Below are 26,709 nucleotides of genomic sequence, written 5' to 3'. Positions count from 1 at the left end.
ATACAAGAGTCACCAGCAGTCATTTAAAAGACAAAAGCTATTCTTCTCCTTACCCCCCCCCCCCCCTCCCCGAAACTACCCGATGTAGAGTCATTTAATTGTTTTGCCCAGCTAGCCCCATTCTCTCTCAAACGTTTATACACGGCACAACGAACTCGCTTTGAATTCGGCGCGGTCTTAGCTGAGAAGAAATTCGTTAGCCCTAGCGTTTTGTTTGGCCTCCTGAAGCAAAGTTTTCCTGAGGACATCATTAAGTCTAGTGAGGGAATAAGTCTTACGAGTGCAGTTCTTGTCTCGTCTAATATGCTTGCTACCAGTAGTCCTGTTTTTTTCAGCTAAACGGGTAAACTTTAGTTACTCGGGCTTGGACGAAGGCTGGCATATTTTAGGCTTTGCTTGAGGAGGTGACAGTCTTTGGCTTTAAAAAGTAGCTCTTAGGGATGATTTCTAGTCGGGCAAGATGAAATTATCGGGAATTTTTCACCTGGCCAAAGACTTAGTTTATTTTCTTGTTGAAAACCGCCATATGTGTTCCCCGTTCCAATCTTTTTGCCAACATCCGGGACTTAAAGTTATATCACTAAACACGAACAAGAAATGGCAAGGATTTTCTCTTCAAAAAGCGTGAGTTTGAAAAGCTATTCGATTATTTTTCGCCGTTATAACTGTAGCGTTGTTAGGCTAGTGATCGATTAGTCGAGAGGTGCGGTTTGGGGTCGGATTTCCGGACTCAATGTCATAAATAATTTCCAGATGTCGTTCGGCGTGATTCGTTTCGATTTGTAAATATAGAGGAGATTCGGAAAATCAATTTAGAACGCTGTCTTGCTCCGATTAAGCCGATTCTGTTGTAGAAAGCTAGACTGGACTGCTAAAAGACCGGGTTTTGGGTGAGATTTAAGATGCGTTGGCGCCGTTAATAATTGCGAAATGTCGCACTTGTTTTGTCAACACATAGGCCATGTTTCATGTCAGTTTAAATGTCAGTGCTAGTGTCATGTCCAATTTCAAAGACAAACCTTCTATACCAGGTCTGTAGTATTCTTTGACCTTGCTTTCTTGTGATGAGCCCTAATTAAAGTCATGTTCTGGACTAGCATATTCCATCAGCCTAGAAAGTCTCAAAATGTGGTTAATTTCTGAGGGCATGTTCTTAAAAATCCAGACAGATATTAAAATGATATAAGTGGAATGATGAAAATATAAGCTTTTCTTGCTAGTCCTGCTTTTGTAAATGACAGTTGTTTTGTCTAACAATGTAACTGCTGTTAGTAGAAGGGCTTAAAGCCTCAACTTTACAGCTTATTTCAAAATATGATGAATGCAAGGAACTAGTTAGCCCTTGCTTTGTGTCACTCATAAACTGACATGATTTCTTGCCTAAAATATAACTTGTGGAGGCACCATTTCCTCTTTATTTGGTTACTACAGTTTATCTTGAAGTGATTAATGATACAAAGAAGCATATCAAGCCGTTCTGAACAATTTGAGCCCAAATACTAATAATATCTGTCTGAATTTAAAAGAACATACCCTCAGAAATCTATGATTTTTGTTAACTTTTCTTAACATATAACTTGTTTTTTTTTTATTATTATTATTTTTTTTATTTCCCATTAAATGTAGGGATGTACAATACAAGAGTCACCAGCAGTCATTTAAAAGACAAAAGCTATTCTTCTCCTTACCCCCCCCCCCCCCTCCCCGAAACTACCCGATGTAGAGTCATTTAATTGTTTTGCCCAGCTAGCCCCATTCTCTCTCAAACGTTTATACACGGCACAACGAACTCGCTTTGAATTCGGCGCGGTCTTAGCTGAGAAGAAATTCGTTAGCCCTAGCGTTTTGTTTGGCCTCCTGAAGCAAAGTTTTCCTGAGGACATCATTAAGTCTAGTGAGGGAATAAGTCTTACGAGTGCAGTTCTTGTCTCGTCTAATATGCTTGCTACCAGTAGTCCTGTTTTTTTCAGCTAAACGGGTAAACTTTAGTTACTCGGGCTTGGACGAAGGCTGGCATATTTTAGGCTTTGCTTGAGGAGGTGACAGTCTTTGGCTTTAAAAAGTAGCTCTTAGGGATGATTTCTAGTCGGGCAAGATGAAATTATCGGGAATTTTTCACCTGGCCAAAGACTTAGTTTATTTTCTTGTTGAAAACCGCCATATGTGTTCCCCGTTCCAATCTTTTTGCCAACATCCGGGACTTAAAGTTATATCACTAAACACGAACAAGAAATGGCAAGGATTTTCTCTTCAAAAAGCGTGAGTTTGAAAAGCTATTCGATTATTTTTCGCCGTTATAACTGTAGCGTTGTTAGGCTAGTGATCGATTAGTCGAGAGGTGCGGTTTGGGGTCGGATTTCCGGACTCAATGTCATAAATAATTTCCAGATGTCGTTCGGCGTGATTCGTTTCGATTTGTAAATATAGAGGAGATTCGGAAAATCAATTTAGAACGCTGTCTTGCTCCGATTAAGCCGATTCTGTTGTAGAAAGCTAGACTGGACTGCTAAAAGACCGGGTTTTGGGTGAGATTTAAGATGCGTTGGCGCCGTTAATAATTGCGAAATGTCGCACTTGTTTTGTCAACACATAGGCCATGTTTCATGTCAGTTTAAATGTCAGTGCTAGTGTCATGTCCAATTTCAAAGACAAACCTTCTATACCAGGTCTGTAGTATTCTTTGACCTTGCTTTCTTGTGATGAGCCCTAATTAAAGTCATGTTCTGGACTAGCATATTCCATCAGCCTAGAAAGTCTCAAAATGTGGTTAATTTCTGAGGGCATGTTCTTAAAAATCCAGACAGATATTAAAATGATATAAGTGGAATGATGAAAATATAAGCTTTTCTTGCTAGTCCTGCTTTTGTAAATGACAGTTGTTTTGTCTAACAATGTAACTGCTGTTAGTAGAAGGGCTTAAAGCCTCAACTTTACAGCTTATTTCAAAATATGATGAATGCAAGGAACTAGTTAGCCCTTGCTTTGTGTCACTCATAAACTGACATGATTTCTTGCCTAAAATATAACTTGTGGAGGCACCATTTCCTCTTTATTTGGTTACTACAGTTTATCTTGAAGTGATTAATGATACAAAGAAGCATATCAAGCCGTTCTGAACAATTTGAGCCCAAATACTAATAATATCTGTCTGAATTTAAAAGAACATACCCTCAGAAATCTATGATTTTTGTTAACTTTTCTTAACATATAACTTGTTTTTTTTTTATTATTATTATTTTTTTTATTTCCCATTAAATGTAGGGATGTACAATACAAGAGTCACCAGCAGTCATTTAAAAGACAAAAGCTATTCTTCTCCTTACCCCCCCCCCCCCCCTCCCCGAAACTACCCGATGTAGAGTCATTTAATTGTTTTGCCCAGCTAGCCCCATTCTCTCTCAAACGTTTATACACGGCACAACGAACTCGCTTTGAATTCGGCGCGGTCTTAGCTGAGAAGAAATTCGTTAGCCCTAGCGTTTTGTTTGGCCTCCTGAAGCAAAGTTTTCCTGAGGACATCATTAAGTCTAGTGAGGGAATAAGTCTTACGAGTGCAGTTCTTGTCTCGTCTAATATGCTTGCTACCAGTAGTCCTGTTTTTTTCAGCTAAACGGGTAAACTTTAGTTACTCGGGCTTGGACGAAGGCTGGCATATTTTAGGCTTTGCTTGAGGAGGTGACAGTCTTTGGCTTTAAAAAGTAGCTCTTAGGGATGATTTCTAGTCGGGCAAGATGAAATTATCGGGAATTTTTCACCTGGCCAAAGACTTAGTTTATTTTCTTGTTGAAAACCGCCATATGTGTTCCCCGTTCCAATCTTTTTGCCAACATCCGGGACTTAAAGTTATATCACTAAACACGAACAAGAAATGGCAAGGATTTTCTCTTCAAAAAGCGTGAGTTTGAAAAGCTATTCGATTATTTTTCGCCGTTATAACTGTAGCGTTGTTAGGCTAGTGATCGATTAGTCGAGAGGTGCGGTTTGGGGTCGGATTTCCGGACTCAATGTCATAAATAATTTCCAGATGTCGTTCGGCGTGATTCGTTTCGATTTGTAAATATAGAGGAGATTCGGAAAATCAATTTAGAACGCTGTCTTGCTCCGATTAAGCCGATTCTGTTGTAGAAAGCTAGACTGGACTGCTAAAAGACCGGGTTTTGGGTGAGATTTAAGATGCGTTGGCGCCGTTAATAATTGCGAAATGTCGCACTTGTTTTGTCAACACATAGGCCATGTTTCATGTCAGTTTAAATGTCAGTGCTAGTGTCATGTCCAATTTCAAAGACAAACCTTCTATACCAGGTCTGTAGTATTCTTTGACCTTGCTTTCTTGTGATGAGCCCTAATTAAAGTCATGTTCTGGACTAGCATATTCCATCAGCCTAGAAAGTCTCAAAATGTGGTTAATTTCTGAGGGCATGTTCTTAAAAATCCAGACAGATATTAAAATGATATAAGTGGAATGATGAAAATATAAGCTTTTCTTGCTAGTCCTGCTTTTGTAAATGACAGTTGTTTTGTCTAACAATGTAACTGCTGTTAGTAGAAGGGCTTAAAGCCTCAACTTTACAGCTTATTTCAAAATATGATGAATGCAAGGAACTAGTTAGCCCTTGCTTTGTGTCACTCATAAACTGACATGATTTCTTGCCTAAAATATAACTTGTGGAGGCACCATTTCCTCTTTATTTGGTTACTACAGTTTATCTTGAAGTGATTAATGATACAAAGAAGCATATCAAGCCGTTCTGAACAATTTGAGCCCAAATACTAATAATATCTGTCTGAATTTAAAAGAACATACCCTCAGAAATCTATGATTTTTGTTAACTTTTCTTAACATATAACTTGTTTTTTTTTTATTATTATTATTTTTTTTATTTCCCATTAAATGTAGGGATGTACAAAACAAGAGTCACCAGCAGTCATTTAAAAGACAAAAGCTATTCTTCTCCTTACCCCCCCCCCCCCCCTCCCCGAAACTACCCGATGTAGAGTCATTTAATTGTTTTGCCCAGCTAGCCCCATTCTCTCTCAAACGTTTATACACGGCACAACGAACTCGCTTTGAATTCGGCGCGGTCTTAGCTGAGAAGAAATTCGTTAGCCCTAGCGTTTTGTTTGGCCTCCTGAAGCAAAGTTTTCCTGAGGACATCATTAAGTCTAGTGAGGGAATAAGTCTTACGAGTGCAGTTCTTGTCTCGTCTAATATGCTTGCTACCAGTAGTCCTGTTTTTCAGCTAAACGGGTAAACTTTAGTTACTCGGGCTTGGACGAAGGCTGGCATATTTTGGGCTTTGCTTGAGGAGGTGACAGTCTTTGGCTTTAAAAAGTAGCTCTTAGGGATGATTTCTAGTCGGGCAAGATGAAATTATCGGGAATTTTTCACCTGGCCAAAGACTTAGTTTATTTTCTTGTTGAAAACCGCCATATGTGTTCCCCGTTCCAATCTTTTTGCCAACATCCGGGACTTAAAGTTATATCACTAAACACGAACAAGAAATGGCAAGGATTTTCTCTTCAAAAAGCGTGAGTTTGAAAAGCTATTCGATTATTTTTCGCCGTTATAACTGTAGCGTTGTTAGGTTAGTGATCGATGAGTGCAGAAGTGCGGTTTGGGGTCGGATTTCCGGTTTCAATGTCATAAATAATTTCCAGATGTTTCTTCGGCGTGATTCGGATTGTGTCATGGCTCTAGAATGAAGGCAAAAAATCAATTTAAAACGCTGTCTTGCTCCGATTAAGCCGATTCTGTTGTGAAAAGCTAGACTTGAGCGCTAAAAGACTGGGTTTTGGGTGAGATTAAAGATGCGCTGGTGCCGTTTATAATTGCCAAATGTCCCACTTAATTTGTCAACACATAGGCTATGTTTTAATGTCAGTTCAAATGTCAGTGCTAGTGTCATGTCCAATTTCAAAGACAAACCTTCTAAACCATGTCTGTAGTATTCTTTGACCTTGCTTTCTTGTGATGAGCTCTAATTAAAGTCATGTTCTGGACTAGCATATTCCATCAGCCTAGAAAGTCTCAAAACGTGGTAAATTTTTGAGGGTATGTTCTTACAAATCAAAAAAAATATTACAATGATATAAGTGGAATGATGAAAAGATAGGCTTTTCTTGCTAGTCCTGCTTTTGTAAATCACAGTTGTTTTGTCTAGCAATGTAACTGCTGTTAGTAGAAGGGCTTAAAGCCTGAACTTTACAGGTTATTTCAGGATATGCAGGATATGATGAATGCAAGGAACTAGTTAGCCTATGCTTTGTGTCATTCATAAACTGACATGATTTCTTACCTAAAATATAACTTGTGGAGGCACCATCTCCTCTTTATATGGTTACTACAGTTTATCTTGAAGTGATTAATGATACAAAGAAGAATATCAAGCCGTTCTGAACAATTTGAGCCCAAATACTAATAATAATTATTGAGAGTGTATCAGCCCAATTGCAAAGAACGGGTTGATGTTCTTGTCTGCGTGATTAATCATGTGGCAATAAACTTTAGCAATCGAATGCATAGGAGACATTGCCTTCATAATGTGAATTTTTAAGCTAGAAATTGTGTTCTTAATCAGTGCCTTCAAACAAAACCCTAGCAATTGACTTTCATTCATCATATCCTGAAATAACTGGCTTAGTTCAGGATCTCAGTCCGTCTAGTAACGTCAGAATCATTGCTTGAAAAACAACTGTGATTAAGACAAGCAGGGCTATAAAAGTTTCCTCATGTTTTCAACTTCTTTGTTCTCATTTGGGTTATACCCTTGTAATTATTATTGAGAGTGTATCAGCCGAATTGCAAAGAACGGGTTGATATTCTCGTCTGCATGATTAATCATGTCGCAATAAACTTAAGCAATCGAATGCACAGGAGACGTTGCCTTCATAATGTGAATTTTTAAGCTAGAAATTGTGTTCTTAATGAGTGCCTTCAAACAAAACCCTAGCAATTGACTTTCATTTATCATATCCTGAAATAACTGGCTTAGTTCAGGATCTCACTCCGTCTAGTAACGTCAGATTCATTGCTTGAAAAACAACTGTGATTAAGACAAGCAGTGGTATAAAATTTTCCTCATGTTTTCAACTTCTTTTTGTCCATTTGGGTTATACCCTTGTAATTTATACCTGGATTTTTGAAAACATGGCTTCAGAAATATTGCCTTGTGTTACTTTCTCTTGTATAATTTTATTTATTTATTTTTGTTTTTTTGCATTGTTCTTTTGATTCTAAGTCAAAAGGAATAATGTATAAAGGGTCATTAGCAGATATCTATAAAATCAAAAGGATTTTCTCCCCCCCCCCTCCCTCCCTCCCTCCCTCCCCGTTTTGCTAACCTAGCTCCTTTCTCTCTCAAACGTGTTCTAACCGCGCAACGATTTGGCTTTGAATTTGGCGCGCGCTCTGAGATCACAACTAAGTCATTAGACCTGGCGTTTTGTTTGGCTTCCTGAAGGAAAGTTTTCCTGAGGACATCATTAAGTCTAGTGAGGGAAGAAGTCTTACGAGTGCAGTTCCTGCCTCGTCTAATATGCTTGCTACCAGTAGTTCTCTTTTAAGCTAAACGGGTAATTTTCAGTTACTCGGGCCTAGACTATAAAAAAAAAAGCGTGAGTTTGAAAAGCTAATCGATTATTTTTCACCCTTATAACTGTAGCGGCGTTAGACTAGTGATCGATTATTTGAGATATGCGATTTTGCGTGGTATTTCCGCTCTCGAGTTTCATAAATAGTTTCCTGCAGATGTTGGGTCGCCGTGATTCTAGTTCACCTGCAGTAGAATCTAGTATGAACATAAAAAATCAATTTGAAACGCTGTCTTTCTCTCAAGAAGCCGATCCTGTTGAAGAAAGCTAGACTTGAGCGCTAAAAGACCGCGTTTTGGGCAAGATTTTAGATGCGTTCGCGCGGTTAGTCATTGCTAAATTCTGACACTTTTTGTAGGAAGTTCAAAGGTCATGTTTCATTTCATGCAGATGTTTTTAATTAGTGTCATGTCCAATTCCAAAGAAAAGCCTCTTTCGTTTTTCTCTCCCATACTATTTTTTTACCTTGTTTAAAATCTTGTGATAAACCCTAATTTAAGTCTTGTTAACTATTAGCATATTTCTTCCTTGAAATATGGGTAGGTGGTCAGTGAGATCAGTAGAGAGTAAACCACTAGTAAAGTTATCTACTAGACTGTTAACGAAAATATTATTGATTGATGTTTTACTTCTACTTGTTATTCTAGTTGGTTTTGAAATCAGCGGGTAAAAAGAAGGCGAAAACATGCAATTCCAACTTTCTTCTTTCAGATACACCACGGGATACCATGTCATTGATAAGAAATCCCTTATCTGCAAGTACCAAATCCCCAGAAGTCAAGTGATTGTGGAGTCCTGACTCCTGCACAATAGCTCTATCTGAAATGGAACCAGGGTACAACTTGCCTACGTAGGTTATCACAGCATTAAGTGCAACACCAACAATAACTTTAAATGAATGCATTCGTCGATAAGATGAGTAGGTTGCATTTTGTGTACTCATTAGTACAGTCGCTGCAACCTTGATATCAGTACAGGCTATGACTCCATATTGACTGAATGAGGATGGTGCAGAATGTTTGTTTTTTTTCTAGAGAGAGAATGTCATAATGCCATAAAGAAAATGTCATGCAGCAAATAGATAAATGTCATCATGTTTGCAACTGTACGTAGCAACACTTCATGTACCGCACAACGGTTAGCTCAGTTGGTAGAGTACCGGACCGACGATAAACCGTAGGCCCCGTCTCACAACCCTTGTTTGAAATAACTCTTTGGGACGTTAAAGAAGCCACTCACTGTTCGCAAAGAGTAGAGGACGTAGTTCCGGAGTTGTGGTCTGGTCTTTTATTCTCATGGTTGGGTGGGTAAATTCTCGGAGATATTAGCTGCATAAGCTACTCTTAAAAATCCGAGGGTAAATAAAGAGATAATGATGATGATGATGATGATGATGATGATGATGATGATGATGATGAGGGTGATAATGATGTTACATAGCTGCGCCAAGTGCAGGTTGGTGTAGATCTGTCTTACTTTTACTAAGGTGATTGAAATCTGGTCTTCGCAACTCATAGATACCACCTTCCAGCCAGCAAACTAATTAATGAAATCTTTAAACCTCAAGGCATATCTTACAACAATTTCAAAGACTTCCGCTGTTAGAAGCCCAGTTTCCATTGTAACAACATCATCGGACAGTTCTGTCACAGTGTAACACCTGGTCTTTTACCTATAATTTGTGGATAGAGTAGAAGCATATGTCACATTTAAGCATCGGATGTGTGAAAAACTTGCCAAAACCGTTAGTTGAAGTAGAATTGCTCCACTGGATAGTGGCTTATCCAGTGGATAAAGTTATCTATTCTTTGAACAACTGGCGCCTGAATGTCCCCAGTACACATTTATACATCTGGAATTGGTTGTTCAAAAAGTAGATAACTCTATCCAGCTGCTAAATTGCTATCTGGGGGATAAAATGTATTAATTGAATTACATCTTATGCGTTAGATAAAGTCATCTATTCTTTGAACAATACCGCCTGGTCGAACGTCCAGTGCATTGACAACTTCACTCCACTCATCAATTGGACAGGTTAATGGCTAACACAGAGCAAATTCACTGGTTTAACATGAAATCTGGTGTCAACCAAAAATGAAACATGCCAAGGATTTTGTTTGTTTGCAAATGAGGAGAGAAGTTTACCTTGTCGCCAACTTGTCTACGACCTTGTCCCAGACAAGGTCGCACAACAGAACGGGATACTCAGCCGAAAATGAGACCCTGCGACTCCAATGGTGAGGTAATAGGGTTTAAGATGATTCTAGTGAAGACAGACGTCCTTAAGTGAAATACAGTGGTAAAACAGAAAATATGAATATAATGATACGACACTGAGGATGTAATGGTTTGAAAAGCTATATCAACACTAGAAAGAATGTTTCATCCTTTTCTTTTCTATTTCTTTGTTTACAAAAGCTTTCGGCTGCGTCTCCTTTTTTCATCGCACTTCTCGGTGTTTGGAAATTGGATGAAAGACTCTTCCTGGTGCTTGATATATTGCATAAAAAAATCTTCTAACCAATGAGGATCAAAAAGGAGGAAGCTAAAAGAGGTTAAACTACAAGCCGTTTATACTGTGGTAAACTATTGGACTTAAGAAGTCTCATTTGCAGTAGTCGCTCTGTAATATTGTGCGATACACTTGAAGAGGAAAACATGTAGATAAAGCAAACTTTTTTACAGAGCAACTTTTAGGCACTAAGAGAGTTAATTAAGGCTTTAAAGTTGTCTGGCCAGGAATTGTTCCATTGAATAGTTGCAAGAGTAACGTTTCGGAATGACCACTCGAACAACAAAATTCGCACATCTCATTGTTTTAATCTCAAGCTTCAATTATCATACATATTTCTTGCGTAAACTCGTTCAACTAAATAGTTAGTGTTCTAACTATCTTCATTATTGTCACTGATTTGAATCGGGAAACTCAATAACTATGTTCCAGATCACGTTTGGTACATCTTAATCGTATATCATTTCACTACTACTCAGATCAAATTTCTCTTCACCATTTTCTTCCGCATCCCTGCCTAGATCTCGATTTAAACCTTGATCGAGATCTTCATCTGGATTCTCTGACTCACCACTCATGTGGTGAGAAACATTTTTCTGCGCGGCGTCTCTGCTAGGCATCCTCCACACCTGTTTCCGAAACCCAATATTCTTGTTGTAGCAGTCGCATGTAAACCCAGGCACTTTCCAATTGCAGCCATGCCATTTCAAATTTTCTTGGGTGTTTGCATATGCTGTGAGCTTAGATCCTCCTGTGTCTTGTTTCTCCGATTTGTACTTAACGCAAGATTTCCCTTTACAGCCACACCAGATTCCAAATCTGTATCGACAGTCGTTGGGATGGTGGCAGCCCTCTGCAGCCAGAGAGCACTCGAATTCAGGAGATTTCTTGGATGAACCCCTTGTGTAGTCGAATTTCTGTAGGTAGACTCCTCTACTTTCTTTGAATTGGCAGCCATAATTCAAGAAGCCGAGGTAATAGTACTGCAGGTTTATAGCTCGGATGTAGTTTTCTGACCCAGTATCGAATCGGCTTTGCAAAATGTCCCAAATCGATCTGAAGGTGTGTTCAACAGATGCGTCTGATTCACCAGCTTCGTTCAAAAATTTCTCAATCAGTTCTTTGCTCCTGTTGTTTGTCAGCTTATTTCGGGTTTCCTTGGTACCCCCTTTGACGACGGTTTTGTCTATAGTGTTCATGTCGCTTGCCTTGGTCTCTTCCTTCTTGCTGACGTTTGCACATGCCTCCACCCCAACCTTGGTAGCACTTACGGGACCTGCAAGTTTAATGCAGCATTTCACCTGAAAATTCCTCTGACTGTACGACTTAGAACTTTCTGCAAATGTCGTCTGCTTGATGCTTGATCCACGCGTCACAGACGTTATCACATGGGACCCGTATGTCTCCAAAAAGACGTTATATGCTTTCCAGGAATTCGCGAGAAACGGCTGTGCAAATGCCAATGGTAGCTTTTCAAAGTCCTTAACAAGGCGTTTGGTTAATGTGGAAGTTTCAACGTTATCTAAACAATCCTTTTCGACCAAGATCTTTTCTTTCAAGGCGCGGATATTTAAGGCCAGTCCACTTACTTTGGAGTCCTTGGATTCTGTCTTCTGTAAAACACTGTTGAGAGTAGTGCCCAGAGTAAACGAAGACTCGAGGGAGGCTTCCAAACCAGCTGCGGCGGCCATATGTTTGTAAAAGGATTTGGTGCTGGCGTAGTAATCAAAGTTACTTCCTGAGTAGTGTAACTTTTTCCTTTTAAAGCAGGTTTCCGGCAAAGCCTCAAATAATTTCGCCTCGTTTTCCTGGAAGTCGCCCAATAAGTTTGTCTTCCGAAGATTGATTCCTTTTCCAAGCTCTTCCGTGTCACTGCTGTCCGTGCTTTCTGCTCTTATTCCTCTGAAAGAGGCCGTCATGCAGATAAACAGTAACAATGGATAATTCATGGCTGACGTTATTCCTGTTTCTCTTTGGTCTGGCAGTGGGGCACAACCTGTTAAAAAAATTACGTTACAGATGCTTTTCTGTAAAATGCCTTCCAGGCAGTCGTTTTTAGAGGGATTCGTATTACCTCCTCTATAGGAGATACTTGTCTCCTCCTACGACTGCGTGGTAGGCTAGGCTTTGCTGGACAACGTTCACACTCCACCGGATACTCTACCTGCTGCAATTAGGAGCTTGAATTGACAGCCTGCGTAGCTAGCGGCATTGTCTACGGGCCAATAAAAAGTTTTGGCGTCGTAAACTGTTCGAAAATATCTTTTCCCCATTCCGCTCTAGGTCTCCCTGCATCTGTCAGCTGCGCAAGCCACTATAATTGACTTGACATCAGTCTGCCCGCCTGCGAAGAAGGCCCATTGTTGGATTTGTAAACTCTGACACTCTACCGACACCACTAAATCAAAATTCATTTTGACTTCACCAATTTCCAAGTTTCATGCCTCCTGTGCACTGATGATTTGTAAAATTGGCTTCAATCAATTTTCGCTATAAGACGTTGCTTGAAAGGTCAGTATGATCACGTTAACACTTACGGAAAGGAATTTCATCAATCCCTCCTCCATAATGGGTTCGTCTAGGATAAGAGTATTCTTTTCGTAAGAAATTTTTGGACAATATTTTGAAATTGTAATCAAATTGCACTTCCAAGTGTTATTTTGAGAACTTTCGGAACACCCATAATACAAATTAGTTGAAAATTTCAAGCAATCTTGCGCGGAAACAAAGACCGATTTCGCTTGACAATATTTCAAAACGATATTTCTTTCTGAGAAAAAGCGATAACGTTGCAATTTAATACCTTCCAGGAAGGAAGACGGATCGATAGCGATAAACTTTGACATTGAAAATGCCGACGATTGATGACGGTTTCACAAGACTTCTCAGTCGGTTGGGAGATAATTTTTACTAAATTTTTTCGGTTACTGAATCTACGCGAAAATTTAAGGACGGTGAAATTAAATAGGAAGGTCTCATGAATATCATTAAGTTACCTTCTAAGATACGTTTTCAGAGATTACTTGAAATATATTTGCAGTACTAGATACAGCTTTTAATAAAGTTGCTTAGCCCCTTAAGGACTTACTGCCACTTTTGTTAATCGTTAATTTCTTACTTGAATCACACGTTTTTCTATATTTTACCTGTGCTGGGAAACTGGAAATGGGTGCACAGCCTTAACATTTAAATTTCATTTTTCAGAAACCAGAAATTAAGAAACGTTACTTTTCCATTACTATCCAACTTTCAAAGTTTTAGGAATGTTTTGAGCCTGCCAATTTGAAGTGTATTGCTTTCCTTGTCTCGTCCGTAGATATATAGCCAAACTTAATTTAGTGTCGCCAATTAGTACTACTCAACACTAGAATGATTGTCACTTAAATAAAGAACTTTGCTTACATACCCTTGCCGTGTAACGAAACTGACCGTCAATAAACTGTAATAAAATTCCAAATCTGATTTTTTACTACAAAGAAGGCACTGAACAAATGAGCTAGTTTAAACAATCAAGTTCTTTGTAGGATAGGTCGTGTTTCGCTTTAAAATTGTCGCTGTGACAGTCTATTATAATATTCCAAAAAAACCGCTCCGTGACTGATGGAATTCTTTATTACATTTGAGTGCAACCATGGGAAAACGGTCTTTTTATGTCCTCGGAGGATATACCTGCTGTTACTCCATACAGTTGTTTGTGATATCCACGAGGGTTTTTACGTTCGAACAAACATATATACGAAACCAAAAATATTTGTGTTTCTGATCGATATGAAAGACCTTTGTTTTGAGGTAATTTAGGATTCCAACACAACGGAGAACGGTGGGTCCATTTGTAAGCAGCAAAACGTGTTAGACCCCATCTTAATTGCCTGAATGATTTTTTTTGTCAATCCTTGCTGGTACTTATACACTGATATTGACGATATATTTCATATATATTAACATATTTTCAAACATTACGGTGACGTAGTTTATCGTACCTTCGATTCACGCCTCTTCGGAGACAGTTGTTTGTTTGTTTCTTCGCGATAACTGACTAAGCGGAATTCTTCTAACGTAGCACTGAATTTCTTGATCATTGCGTTTTCTTATTTGAAATATTTGTTGATTGCAACCTCAGCTGCGTTGTTTGCTGAAATGGGCAATTGAAAAATAAAATTTGTCCCATTGAGAGAAATGTGATTAAAACAGTGAAGCACTAGTAAGAGAACTTCATTAATGACAAGTTCTTTGTAAGGGAAGAATATTTAATTTTATAGATAATTCAGCCCTAACTGGGGATCCAAGATTAAATTGCTTTGTTATAACCTCCTATTTTTCACCGAAGAAAATCAAACTGGGTTCACATATTAACGTCTGAATTGAGCAGCAAACTTTAAGCGATCAGACAAGTCATTCTCTTGTTGCCGTAAGCATTCTGATTTTCACTTAAAATATCATTTATCTATTAAGTCATTACACTTCACGCCGATTTCCTGGTTTTAGAACTATCAACTATCAAAAATTGAATGGCATTTTGGCATTGAGGGTATCACTCAGACGGACATTTCATCGTCTATAACCTCTCAAATATCAATATATTTTTTTAAAACTTAATTCAAATTGAATTAGTAAGAGATAAAGAGCAATTTTAAAAAGGTTTTAAGAGCGCCTGTCCGTAAAAATCAAACATATCGCGGCAAGAGTGGAAAAATTAATTTCTTTCATACTTTAATGTCAGATAGGCTAGGATATAACTAAAATCACTGTATAGTTTTCTTGGCGAAATATCCTTCTATTTCAAAGAAAAATGCAAATAACAAAAATCCGGTAAAATCGTCATTTGAGGCGCTAAATTATTACACGGGTTTAAGAGCCTCGCGTGCGAAAAACAAATCATTCTACCGCTTTTAAAACACTTAAATATTATTTTACAATCCTTAAATATCTGTTGGAATGATTTGGGGAAATATTGCGTCGTTTTGTGTATGCGAAATAATTTAATTTTGAAGGCATACAATTCACTGCGATAAAAGTACTTCGTGAATAAAATTAATTTTCACTATGTGCGAAATCTTCAAATCGATTACGCTCCTGGTGGTTGAATGTTAGAAGGATGGTCTATAGATTCCTGTAAAAATTTTTTGGGCCAATGATTAAGAGCGGCGTGATAGCTTTTTAAAGTCCGTGCAAAATGTAAATATTTGACCCCGCGCGGTAAACGTTGACGTTGAGGGTCAGACATAATTTTTAGTCCGTGTACATATCTTGACCCATATGCAGTCCGGAGAACTGTGATCTTCGGTTTTTAACAATTGACTACTTTTTACAAAAGAAGGCATGCTGTCTGGTATTTGACTGCCTTAATGGAACTGTATGCTCTCATTTTAAGAATTATTTTCAACGAGTGAATCATAACGCTTTAAATACTAGAAACAATGGGAAAGCAGCAAAACTGCCCAAAGTCAAAATGGATTCTGCACGCCGTAGTTTTTATTTTTTGGGTGCCTCGACATTTAATTCTTTACCTTTAAGTCTGAGAAGTATTAATTCTAGATTTTTATTCAGGAGAGCCTTGGAAGATTTTTATCTGTAAATTTTTACTGTAGTTTTAAATTAGTGCATGTTTTGCTTTTACATATCAGTTCTTAATTATTCTTATTTGTAAGTTTTTAATTTATTAGTCAACAGGACCCCGTTGATAACAGTATTCTATACTGAAGGGTTATCCTGGATAAATATTCGATTATTATTATTATTATTATTATTATTATTATTATTATTATTATTATTATTATTATTAGCTTAAAATAAGCACATAGAAAAACATTTCGAAATGTTCTAACCCTATAATATGCTGTAGGAGACAGGTCCAGATGCCATTTTGGCACAATTCTGTGGTCGTTCGTCGCATAGGTTTGTGCCGGCTGTTTGTATTAAACGTCCGGTGTACACCGCGCAAACTGGTCGAATACAAATCTTTGATCAACGTGCGGCGCATTTCATCATCAAGACTGCATCTTTTTCGATGGCTTAGTCATTTGTGAAGTATTGCTTGGTTTACAGTGCACGAAAATATAACATCTGATCGCTGCTAGAATAAAAAAAAAATTCGGCGCTTTCTTCAGCTGTCGCAGGGTAGGGGCTCTCAAACCCGTGTAACAATTTAGCGCCTCAAATGACGATTTTAACGGATTTTCGTTATTTGCATTTTTATTTGAAATAAAAGGATATTTCACCAAAAAAAACTATGCAGTACTTTAGTTATATCCTAGCCTATCTGACATTAAAATATGAAAGAAATTGAATTTTCCACCCCTTCTACGAAATTACAATTTGTCTGATTTTTTACAGACAGGCGCTCTTAAAACATTTTAATTTCTGGAGACATGTTTTCTTAGCGACATTGAGCGAGATAAAGCTAGGTCAGAACGTTGGCCCAAGGATTTAACGATGGTTTGTTAGAATCGCAATTTCTTTTTAATAAAAGAAACACTGAGACTGTAGTCAATAACCAAAAGAAGTAAAAGGAAGTTTTGAGTGTGATCAGGCCGGCCTTATACTAACCTCTAATGTACCTCTGGTGTCTCTTGGTCCGTTCCCGTCGGGCTGATCTGAACAAAATAGTACTTTTCTTGAAAATTGTATCTAGCCTTAACTTAAAATTTTAACCTCGGGGTGTTTAGTTAGCATGTGGGCAATGTGTGTGCACCATTATGACATTCCTTAATGGTCTGTTTTACTGGTACTGGAATTCGTAATAGAAGATATTAACTTACGAAATACCAACTTTCTTTGAGGCATTTACGTGTTAAGCAATGTTCGGGCACTTATTTGAGATCTCACGATTCGGTAATAGAGTCGTAAAATTGACTAATTTTCGTTTGTCCCACTGACCAAAAATCAACATGAATTTTTTTCTGATGTACCTTTGATATCTCTTGGTCCGTTCCCGTCGCGCTGATCTGAACAAAATAGTATTTTTCTTGAATTTTTTTTCTAACCTTAACTTAAAATTTTAATCTTGGGGCGTTTAGTTAGCATGTGGGCAATGTGTGTGCAGAAAAAGTGGATCGCCCATCATTATGTCATTTCTTAATGGTCTGTTTTACTGGTACTAGAATTCCTAATAGAAGATATTGACTTACAAAATACCAACTTTCTTTGAGGCCTTTATGCCTTAACGTAGGGCTCTACCTGAATTTGAGTGAGATTTGAAGAGGTTTTAACAATGGATAGAAGAAAGAAAATGATTTTTGAAACACTAACAGACAGTTGATACCCACTCAAGAGCACCCCAGGTTTCTAATGGACTAACTTGGTGTCTGTCTATTAATTATTAACTACAAATTCTAATTTTAAAACATCCATAAATCTTCAACATTTCTTATTCTCTTAATTTTACCAATCTTTCAAGAAGAATTATTTGCTTTCCAGATATACCTCAAATTCACCCAAAAATTCATAAAACACCCCAAAACTTTGTTTTGTGTAATGAGTGGAAGGTTTTGGTATTGCTTGAAATGCGAACAAGATATTTCCATTTGACCGATTTTAAGCGGCGTGAAACCGGCTTTCAGGTGTTCCCCCGCCTTAGGCAATATTCGGGCACTTGTTTGATATCTCACGATTCGGTAATAGAGTTGTACAACTGACTAATTTTAGTTTGTCCCACTGACCAAAAATCAGCATAAAATGTTTCTGATGTACCTCTAGTGTCTCTTGGTCTGTCCCTCGCGCTGATTTGAACAAAATAGTATTTTTCTTGAAAATTGTGTGTTACCTTAATTTAAAATTTTAACCTCAGGGTTTTTAGTTAGCATGTGGCAATCTGTGTGCAGAGAAAAGGGATCGCCCATCGTTATGTCATTTCTTAATGGTCTGTTTTACTGGTACTAAAATTCCTAATAGAAGATATTGACTTAAGAAATACCAACTTTTTTTTTTTAGGCTTTTATGTCTTAAGGTAGGGGCTCTACCTGAATTTGAGTGAGATTTGAAGAGGTTTTAAGAATGAATAGAAGAAAGAAAATGATTTTTGAAACACTAACAGACAGTTGATACCCACGCAAGAGCACCCCAGGTTTCTAATGGACTAACTTGGTGTCCGCCTATTAATTATTAACTACCAATTCTAATTTTAAAACATCCATAAATCTTCAACATTTCTTATTCTCTTAATTTTACCAATCCTTCAAGAAAAATTATTTTCTTTCCAAATTTACCTAAAATTCACCCAGAAATTCGTAAAACACCCCAAAACATTGTTTTGTGTAATGAGTGGAAGGTTTTGGTATTGCTTGAAATACGAACAAGATATTTCCATTTGACCGATTTTAAGCGGCTTGAAACATGCTTTCAGGTGTACCCCCCCCTTAAGCAATGTTCGGGCACTTGTTTGAGATCTCACGATTCGGTGATAACGTCGTACAATTGACTAATTTTTGTTTGTCCCACTGACCAAAAATCAACACGAAATGTTTTTGATGTACCTCTAACGTCTCTTAGTCCGTTCCTCGCGCTGATTTGAGCAAAATAGTATTTTTCTTGAAAATTGTGTGTTTCCTTAATTTAAAATTTTAACCTCAGGGTGTTTAGTTAGCATGTGGCAATCTGTGTGCAGAGAAAAGGGATCGCCCATCGTTATGTCATTTCTTAATGGTCTGTTTTACTGGTACTAAAAATCCTAGTAGAGGATATTGAATTACGAAATACCAACTTTCTTTGAGGCTTTTATGTCTTAAGGAATGTTCTGGCACTTGTTTGAGATCTCACGATTGGGTAATAGAGTCGTAAAATTGACTAATCTCCGTCTGTCGAACTGAACAAAAATCAACATGCAATGTTTCAAGATTGTTATAACTGAAGCTCCGTCAAAACAATTTTACGCCGTCTTCAAAACCTTCTCGTCGCTTTGGAGAAAGTTTACCTCCATAAGATTATTACTTTTCTGAATCATACAATACGAATATAAGCAAGGACATAACAATTTTCTATATCCAAATTCTTTCAATTATATCAAACATATCTTTAAGCAATGTTAGTAGTGGTTGCCTGAACCAAATGTTAGCGGCCGCTTTAGGGTTTCAGAGACATCAGACACTTGAATTGAAACTTCCCGGTTACCTGAGTCAAAAATCGAAAACTTTAAATTGAAGATGCATTGTTGAAAAATTGATTAATAGATTATTGCTCATGGGAAGGAACTTTTAGCTCCTACCACCTAATGCAAATTTAAATTTTTCCATGGCTTTTTCTTTGCCATAACGGTTAATGACTACGCAGAATGCTTCTCTCGTTGCACTGAGTTTATCGGTCATGGCGTTTCTTTTTCGAAGTATTTATTGATTGCGACCTGAGCTGAGTTGTTTCCCACAACAGAAAATTAAAAAAAAAAAAGTCGGCGCATTGAAAGAAATTTGGTCTAAGCAAATGAGGAATTGGTAAGAGTACTTCATAGATAAAAAGTAACGCAAGATTATCATATGGAAAGATTATTCATCCTCAGTCTGGGACATACGTTTATTTTCTCTTGGACTTAGTAATGCAAGATTCATTTGCCTTGCGGCAAATTCCCATTTGAGTCAATTTTTTCACCGGATGGGACCAGACTGATTTGAAATATTTACATTTGAATTGAACAGCATATCAAGCGAGTAAACCAAACCATCTTCAAGTCATTTAACTTTACGACTTTTGTTCGTTTTCGAACTACCGAAAAATTTAACATTTTTAGTATCACTTAGATCGATATTTAGTCATGTATGACCTCTCCCTTTATTGAAAAACTAAATTCGCAAATGAAAGTTAGCAAGAGAGAACATCTGATACAAAGAAACTAAATCTGACATTCTTTTGTCTGTTATCTCAGCAACTTTGAGCGCGAAAAAGCTAGATCAGAGCGTTGCCCTTGAGATTTAACAATGGTTAATTGGAATCACCCTTTCTTTAAAAAAAAAAAAATCATTACTGTTGTGGATCTAAAAAGTAGAAAAAAAAAAGCTTTTGAGTGTGAAATGGCCGGCCTTATACTAACCTCGGATGTACCTGTGATGTCTCTTGGTCCGTTCCTTGCGATGATCTGAAAGAATGGCATTTTTTCTGAAAATTATATCTGACTTCATTTAAAATTCTAACCTCAACGTGTTTAGTTAGCATGTGGTCAATAGAGTTTTAAAGCGATTACGTCACGTTACCATGACGTGGAGAAACTTAGTTCTAAAAAAACGCCCATTCCATTGAAAATGGCGACGCTTTCCATAGCGTCACTGCTTTCTTTCTTCTCAGACGAAAAGAAATCGATTAAAAAAGAGAAAACACTACAAATCTGATCATGTGGAGGCATTTAGCTATCATGAGAGAATTCTACATGGTGAAGTACACGCAAGTATAAAAAAGAAGATTTCTAAAGTCGCGGTGAGTTAATTCATCAAGCCTCCACAGTCAAAGAGGGGTCTCATAAAGAAACAGTTCTGTTGCTTTAAATCTAGGAACGTTGTTGTGTTTAGTACACACGGTTTAACTGAAAATTTTGACCTGTTCTTAAGCGACATATAGTTAAGGACGAGAAAATAAACAAATAATTTTGCCTACATTTAGAGGGTCGTTCACAATCACGGCTAGCGATCGTGATGGATGTGCAACCTTGCCACACAACATTTTTTTTTGTAGCTTAAATAAAACGTATTTTCCATACGAAATGTCTATGATCTCAACAAATATTGCAGATTTACTTGGATGACCACCAAGACATAAAAGCGACCGAGTGGGATTGAAGGATTGAAGGATTGAAGGTGATGATGACATCAACACCTCAATCATCAACGAGACAAAGATTAATCAATGGAAAAATACATCCAGCGTCCTTAAATGGTTCAACGGCTTGCAAAACAAGGAATTGCTATCTTTCATATGTTTTGACGTGTGTGATTTTTACCCGTCAATAACCGAGAAGCTACTCTGCAAAGCGCTGGTTTTTGCTAACAGTTACCGACCCATCAGCCCACATGAACGTGACATAATCATCCACGCTAAAAGGTCACTGCCGTTTAGCGAAAATGTCCCATGGGAAAAGAAGGCCTCCAACGACCGATTCGATGTCACCATGGGGTCATTTGATGGCGCAGAAACATGCGAGCTGGTTGGCTGCTACATCCTATCACGCCTCACCGAAAAGTACGGATATAACATCAGCCTTTACCGAGACGACGGGCTGTCAGCATTCAATAAAACACCACAAGAGCTCGAAAGAATAAAGAGAGACATCTGCAAAATCTTCCGCGATAATGATCTCAAGATCACAGTAGAAGCAAACCTCTCTAGAGTCAATTTTTTAGACGTCACCCTAGACCTAAAAAGTGGCAAACACTCCCTATACACCAAAGAAGGAAACGTACCGCTGTACGTACACCATCCACCTTCAATCCTTAGAAATATCCCCGAATCCATAAACAAGCGGCTATCTGAAATTTCTTCTGACAAGGAATGCTTCGACAAGGCCAAAAGTGTGTACCAAGACGCACTTAATAAAAGTGGCTATAAGTACAACCTGTCATATAAAGCACCAACACCTGAAGCATCACGGCAACGCAGAAATCGCCAAAGAAATATCACGTGGTTCAACCCTCCATACAGTCAAAATGTAGAAACGAAAGTTGGTAAATGCTTTCTCCAACTAGTTGATCTGCACTTCCCTAAATCAAACCCGCTGCACAAAATCTTCAACCGGAACACTCTTAAGCTGAGCTACAGCTGTATGAACAACGTAAAATCCATCATCTCCAGCCACAACAAAGCTCAAATAAGCAAATCACCAAATCAATCCGAAGAAAGCGAAAACAACTGCAATTGCCGAAACAAGAATTCTTGCCCACTTGAGGAAATTGTAATGTACGGAACATTGTCTACCAAGCAGAGGTCGTCACACCGCAGACAATACAAACTTACGTCGGATTGTGTGACAAAACATTCAAAGAACGTTACAGAAACCATACATGCTCCTTTAGAAACGAACGTTACAAAAATGTAACAGAGCTAAGCAAGTATATATGGAGACTCAAGGAACAGAAAATCAATTATCAGATTAAATGGAGAAAAGTGAAGCAAGCTAGATCGTATTCAAATGTCAACAAAAAATTTAATCTTTGCTTATGGGAGAAATATTTCATAATTTGTAGACCGGAAATGTCAACACTCAATCATAGAGATGAACTGACATCGATTTGCAGACATTCTAAGAGGTTTCTGTTAAATACCGCGTTTACTTAGTTTACTCGCTTGTATTACATTGCGCCCAGTATAGAATCTTGACTCATCACGCAAGCAAGCATTTTTCCCTTTTTTCAAATTTGGATATCTTCTCATGTAACCGTTATTGTTGTCAGTTGCCTGATGATTGCTTCGCTAGAAGCATGAAACTCCGAGTAGCAATTAAATGTGTTTGAACTAGTCCGACTCCAAAATTTCATTTTTTATTCACAGCTCTAGTCTTACCATTGAGGACTTTTATAGCAGATGAAGTCTTCAGTTTATCCACTGGTAGTTATATATATATATATATATATATATATATATATCTGTCTGGATTTTTAAGAACATGCCCTCAGAAATTAACCACATTTTGAGACTTTCTAGGCTGATGGAATATGCTAGTCCAGAACATGACTTTAATTAGGGCTCATCACAAGAAAGCAAGGTCAAAGAATACTACAGACCTGGTATAGAAGGTTTGTCTTTGAAATTGGACATGACACTAGCACTGACATTTGAACTGACATGAAACATGGCCTATGTGTTGACAAAACAAGTGTGACATTTCGCAATTATTAACGGCGCCAACGCATCTTAAATTTCACCCAAAACCCGGTCTTTTAGCGGTCCAGTCTAGCTTTTTACAACAGAATCGGCTTAATCGGAGCAAGACAGCGTTCTAAATTGATTTTCCGAATCTCTTCTATATTTACAAATCGAAACGAATCACGCCGAACGACATCTGGAAATTATTTATGACATTGAGTCCGGAAATCCGACCCCAAACCGCACCTCTCGACTAATCGATCACTAGCCTAACAACGCTACAGTTATAACGGCGAAAAATAATCGAATAGCTTTTCAAACTCACGCTTTTTGAAGAAAAAATCCTTGCCATTTCTTGTTCGTGTTTAGTGATATAACTTTAAGTCCCGGATGTTGGCAAAAAGATTGGAACGGAGAACACATATGGCGGTTTTCAACAAGAAAATAAACTAAGTCTTTGGCCAGGTGAAAAATTCCCGATAATTTCATCTTGCCCGACTAGAAATCATCCCTAAGAGCTACTTTTTAAAGCCAAAGACTGTCACCTCCTCAAGCAAAGCCCAAAATATGCCAGCCTTCGTCCAAGCCCGAGTAACTAAAGTTTACCCGTTTAGCTGAAAAACAGGACTACTGGTAGCAAGGATATTAGACCAGGCAGGAACTACACTTAGAAGACTTTTTCCTTCATTAGACTTAATGATGTCCTCATGAAAACTTTGCTTAAGGAGGCCAAACAAAACGCTAGGGCTAATGAATTTTTTCTCAGCTAGGAGCGCGCCGAATTCAAAGCGAGTTCGTTGTGCAAAGCTAGTTCGCGTGCAGCATGAATCTAGTATGAACATAAAAAATCAATTTGAAACGCTGTCTTTCTCTCAAGAAGCCGATCCTGTTGAAGAAAGCTAGACTTGAGCGCTAAAAGACCGGGTTTTGGGCGAGATTTTCGATGCGTTGGCGCGGTTAATCATTGCTAAATTCTGACCCATTTTGTAGGAAGTTCACAGGTCATGTTTCATTTCATGCAGATGTTTTTAATTAGTGTCATGTCTAATTCCAAAGAAAAGCCTCTTTCGTTTTTCTCTCCCATACTATTCTTTGACCTTGCTTAAAATCTTGTGATAAACCCTAATTGTAGTCTTGTTAATGACTAGCATATTCCTTCAGCCTAGAAGGTCTCAAAATGTGCCCAATTTCTGGGGGCCATGCCCTCAGAAATTAACCACATTTTGAGACTTTCTAGGCTGATGGAATATGCTAGTCCAGAACATGACTTTAATTAGGGCTCATCACAAGAAAGCAAGGTCAAAGAATACTACGGACCTGGTATAGAAGGTTTGTCTTTGAAATTGGACATGACACTAGCACTGACATTTGAACTGACATGAAACATGGCCTATGTGTTGACAAAACAAGTGCGACATTTCGCAATTATTAACGGCGCCAACGCATCTTAAATCTCACCCAAAACCCGGTCTTTTAGCAGTCCAGTCTAGCTTTCTACAACAGAATCGGCTTAATCGGAGCAAGACAGCGTTCTAAATTGATTTTCCGAATCTCCTCTATATTTACAAATCGAAACGAATCACGCCGAACGACATCTGGAAATTATTTATGACATTGAGTCCGGAAATCCGACCCCAAACCGCACCTCTCGACTAATCGATCACTAGCCTAACAACGCTACAGTTATAACGGCGAAAAATAATCGAATAGCTTTTCAAACTCACGCTTTTTGAAGAGAAAATCCTTGCCATTTCTTGTTCGTGTTTAGTGATATAACTTTAAGTCCCGGATGTTGGCAAAAAGATTGGAACGGGGAACACATATGGCGGTTTTCAACAAGAAAATAAACTAAGTCTTTGGCCAGGTGAAAAATTCCCGATAATTTCATCTTGCCCGACTAGAAATCATCCCTAAGAGCTACTTTTTAAAGCCAAAGACTGTCACCTCCTCAAGCAAAGCCCAAAATATGCCAGCCTTCGAAAAACAGGACTACTAGTAGCAAGCATATTAGACCAGGCAGGAACTACACTTAGAAGACTTTTTCCTTCATTAGACTTAATGATGTCCTCATGAAAACTTTGCTTAAGGAGGCCAAACAAAACGCTAGGGCTAATGAATTTTTTCTCAGCTAGGAGCGCGCCGAATTCAAAGCGAGTTCGTTGTGCCGTGTATAAACGTTTGAGAGAGAATGGGGCTAGCTGGGCAAAACAATTAAATGAGTCTACATCGGGTAGTTTCGGGGAGGGGGGGGGGGGGATAAGGAGAAAAATGGCTTTTGTTTTCAAAATGACTGCTGGTGACCCTTGTATCGTACATCCCAAAATTTAATAGGAAATGAAAAAAAAAACACAAGTTATATGTTTATAAAAGTAAACAAAAATCATAGATTTCTTAGGTTATGTTCTTTTAAATCCAGACAGAGATTCTTCATATGTAGCAGAATGGGATTTATATATTACCCTTAGGGCTCGTTCTTGTATTCGTTTTGACTTTCTTTTGTCCGATGATTTGCAAAAATGCGAGGTTAGATGGCAGTAAGTTAAATATGGCAGTATAAAAGACTTATAAAGTAGTATCTTGGCCTTGCATGGTATTAACCTGCGTGATTAGTTCTTTCTTGTTACATCGAACTGTATGAGGTGTGTTACCTGCCAGGTCGAATGGACAAAAGATTAAGCTGTGTGATTAGTTCTTTCTTGTTACATCGAACAGTCTGAGGTGTGTCACGCGCCAGTTTGGATGGCCAAAACATTAAGCTGCGTGATTAGTTCTTTGTGTTACATCAAACTGTATGAGATGTGTCACGCGCCAGTTCGGATGGACAAAACATTAAGCTGTGTGATTAGTTCTTTCTTGTTACATCGAGCTGGGTTGGTCGAAACAGCTGCTTTATCAGAGTACAGACGCACGGAGCAGCAGTGTCACGCAACCAGCCCGTTTGTAAAATGCCTTGACTTCTCTCTAGGTTTTTTATTTACTTGTTATTATAATTTTTTTTACCCAGTCGTCTTATGTAACCTAGAAAATGAAAACGAGCTGTTAGCTCTATATTCCATCCTGTGAGAAACAGTAAAAATAACACGGTGATTGAAAGTAAAGTTTCCGAAGTAGCTAGCGACTAAAACACAGCGAAGTAGAAATATAAACAAACAGAGATTTGCAAACATGTCAATCGCTGAAATTACCGAAATTAGAACGGAGGCAGAGACCAAAGATAACATAAAATGGGCAGCTCAAGTTTTTGAACGAAAGACGTAAAAATGTCATAAGCTTAAGTGCAGTGACAAAAGATACGGTTAACAGTCGTTTACTATATTTTCGTATAGAATAATCAAACAAAAAGCGAATAAAAAGCAAATAAGCGAATAATATCAAATACGCAAATAAGGAAAAAGCGAACAGTATCAAATAAGCTTTTCCGCGTAAGTTTCATCACGGCACCTGAAGGCCAACTCCGCTCACCACAGTGAAACAAGCCTCAGAAATTACAACGCTCGCCGTTCGAGTGGACAACTAACAGCTTGTTCAAATATCCGCTCCGGAGCATTGAGTGGGAGGCCACAGCAGTCACAGCAGCCAAGTTTTCCTAACCGTGTCAACAGTTCGAGCAACCTTCTTGCTCCCGTGAATGCGACTGATGTTCATTCACAAAACACAGCGTGGCAGCCGGTTTAATACCAGCAACAAGCTTTAAAGGGGAAGTATCACGAAAATTTGATGCAATTTCAAAACCCAAAAATGCTTGTCTGAAAACAGAAACAAAACATAATTGTCTAGTTTTGTAATAAATTATCACCCCAGTGCAATAAAACTGTCGATTGGTACCCCTGGCT

At 38.2% G+C, this 26,709-nt stretch overlaps 1 protein-coding gene and 1 pseudogene across 2 annotated transcripts; both read right to left on the bottom strand.

Moving 5' to 3' along the window:
- Positions 1-8,233: 8,233 nt before the first annotated feature.
- On the bottom strand, positions 8,234-9,267 carry LOC146449172 (uncharacterized; annotated as a pseudogene).
- Positions 9,268-10,398: 1,131 nt separating this feature from the next.
- Positions 10,399-20,273, bottom strand: LOC146449171 (DELTA-alicitoxin-Pse2b-like). 2 transcript variants are annotated; one of them, XM_085101945.1, is made up of 3 exons: positions 20,118-20,134; positions 16,649-16,695; positions 10,399-12,098 (listed from the first exon to the last, which is right to left on the bottom strand). In XM_085101945.1, the coding sequence occupies exon 3, from the start codon at positions 12,049-12,051 to the stop codon at positions 10,552-10,554; it is 1,500 nt and encodes a 499-aa protein (XP_084958071.1). In that variant the 5' UTR covers positions 12,052-12,098; positions 16,649-16,695; positions 20,118-20,134; the 3' UTR covers positions 10,399-10,551. The 2 variants fall into 2 exon arrangements, with proteins under 2 accessions (XP_084958071.1, XP_084958070.1); XM_085101944.1 differs by lacking the exon at positions 16,649-16,695 and having other exon boundaries at positions 20,118-20,273.
- Between the last annotated feature and the right edge of the window lie 6,436 nt (positions 20,274-26,709).

The sequence above is a fragment of the Pavona decussata genome, unplaced genomic scaffold, assembly GCF_977016875.1.
Source record: "Pavona decussata unplaced genomic scaffold, jaPavDecu1.1 SCAFFOLD_610, whole genome shotgun sequence".
Lineage (NCBI taxonomy): Eukaryota > Metazoa > Cnidaria > Anthozoa > Scleractinia > Agariciidae > Pavona > Pavona decussata.
Note: the sequence above shows the minus strand (reverse complement) of the source record. Positions and strands in the feature narration are given on the sequence as shown.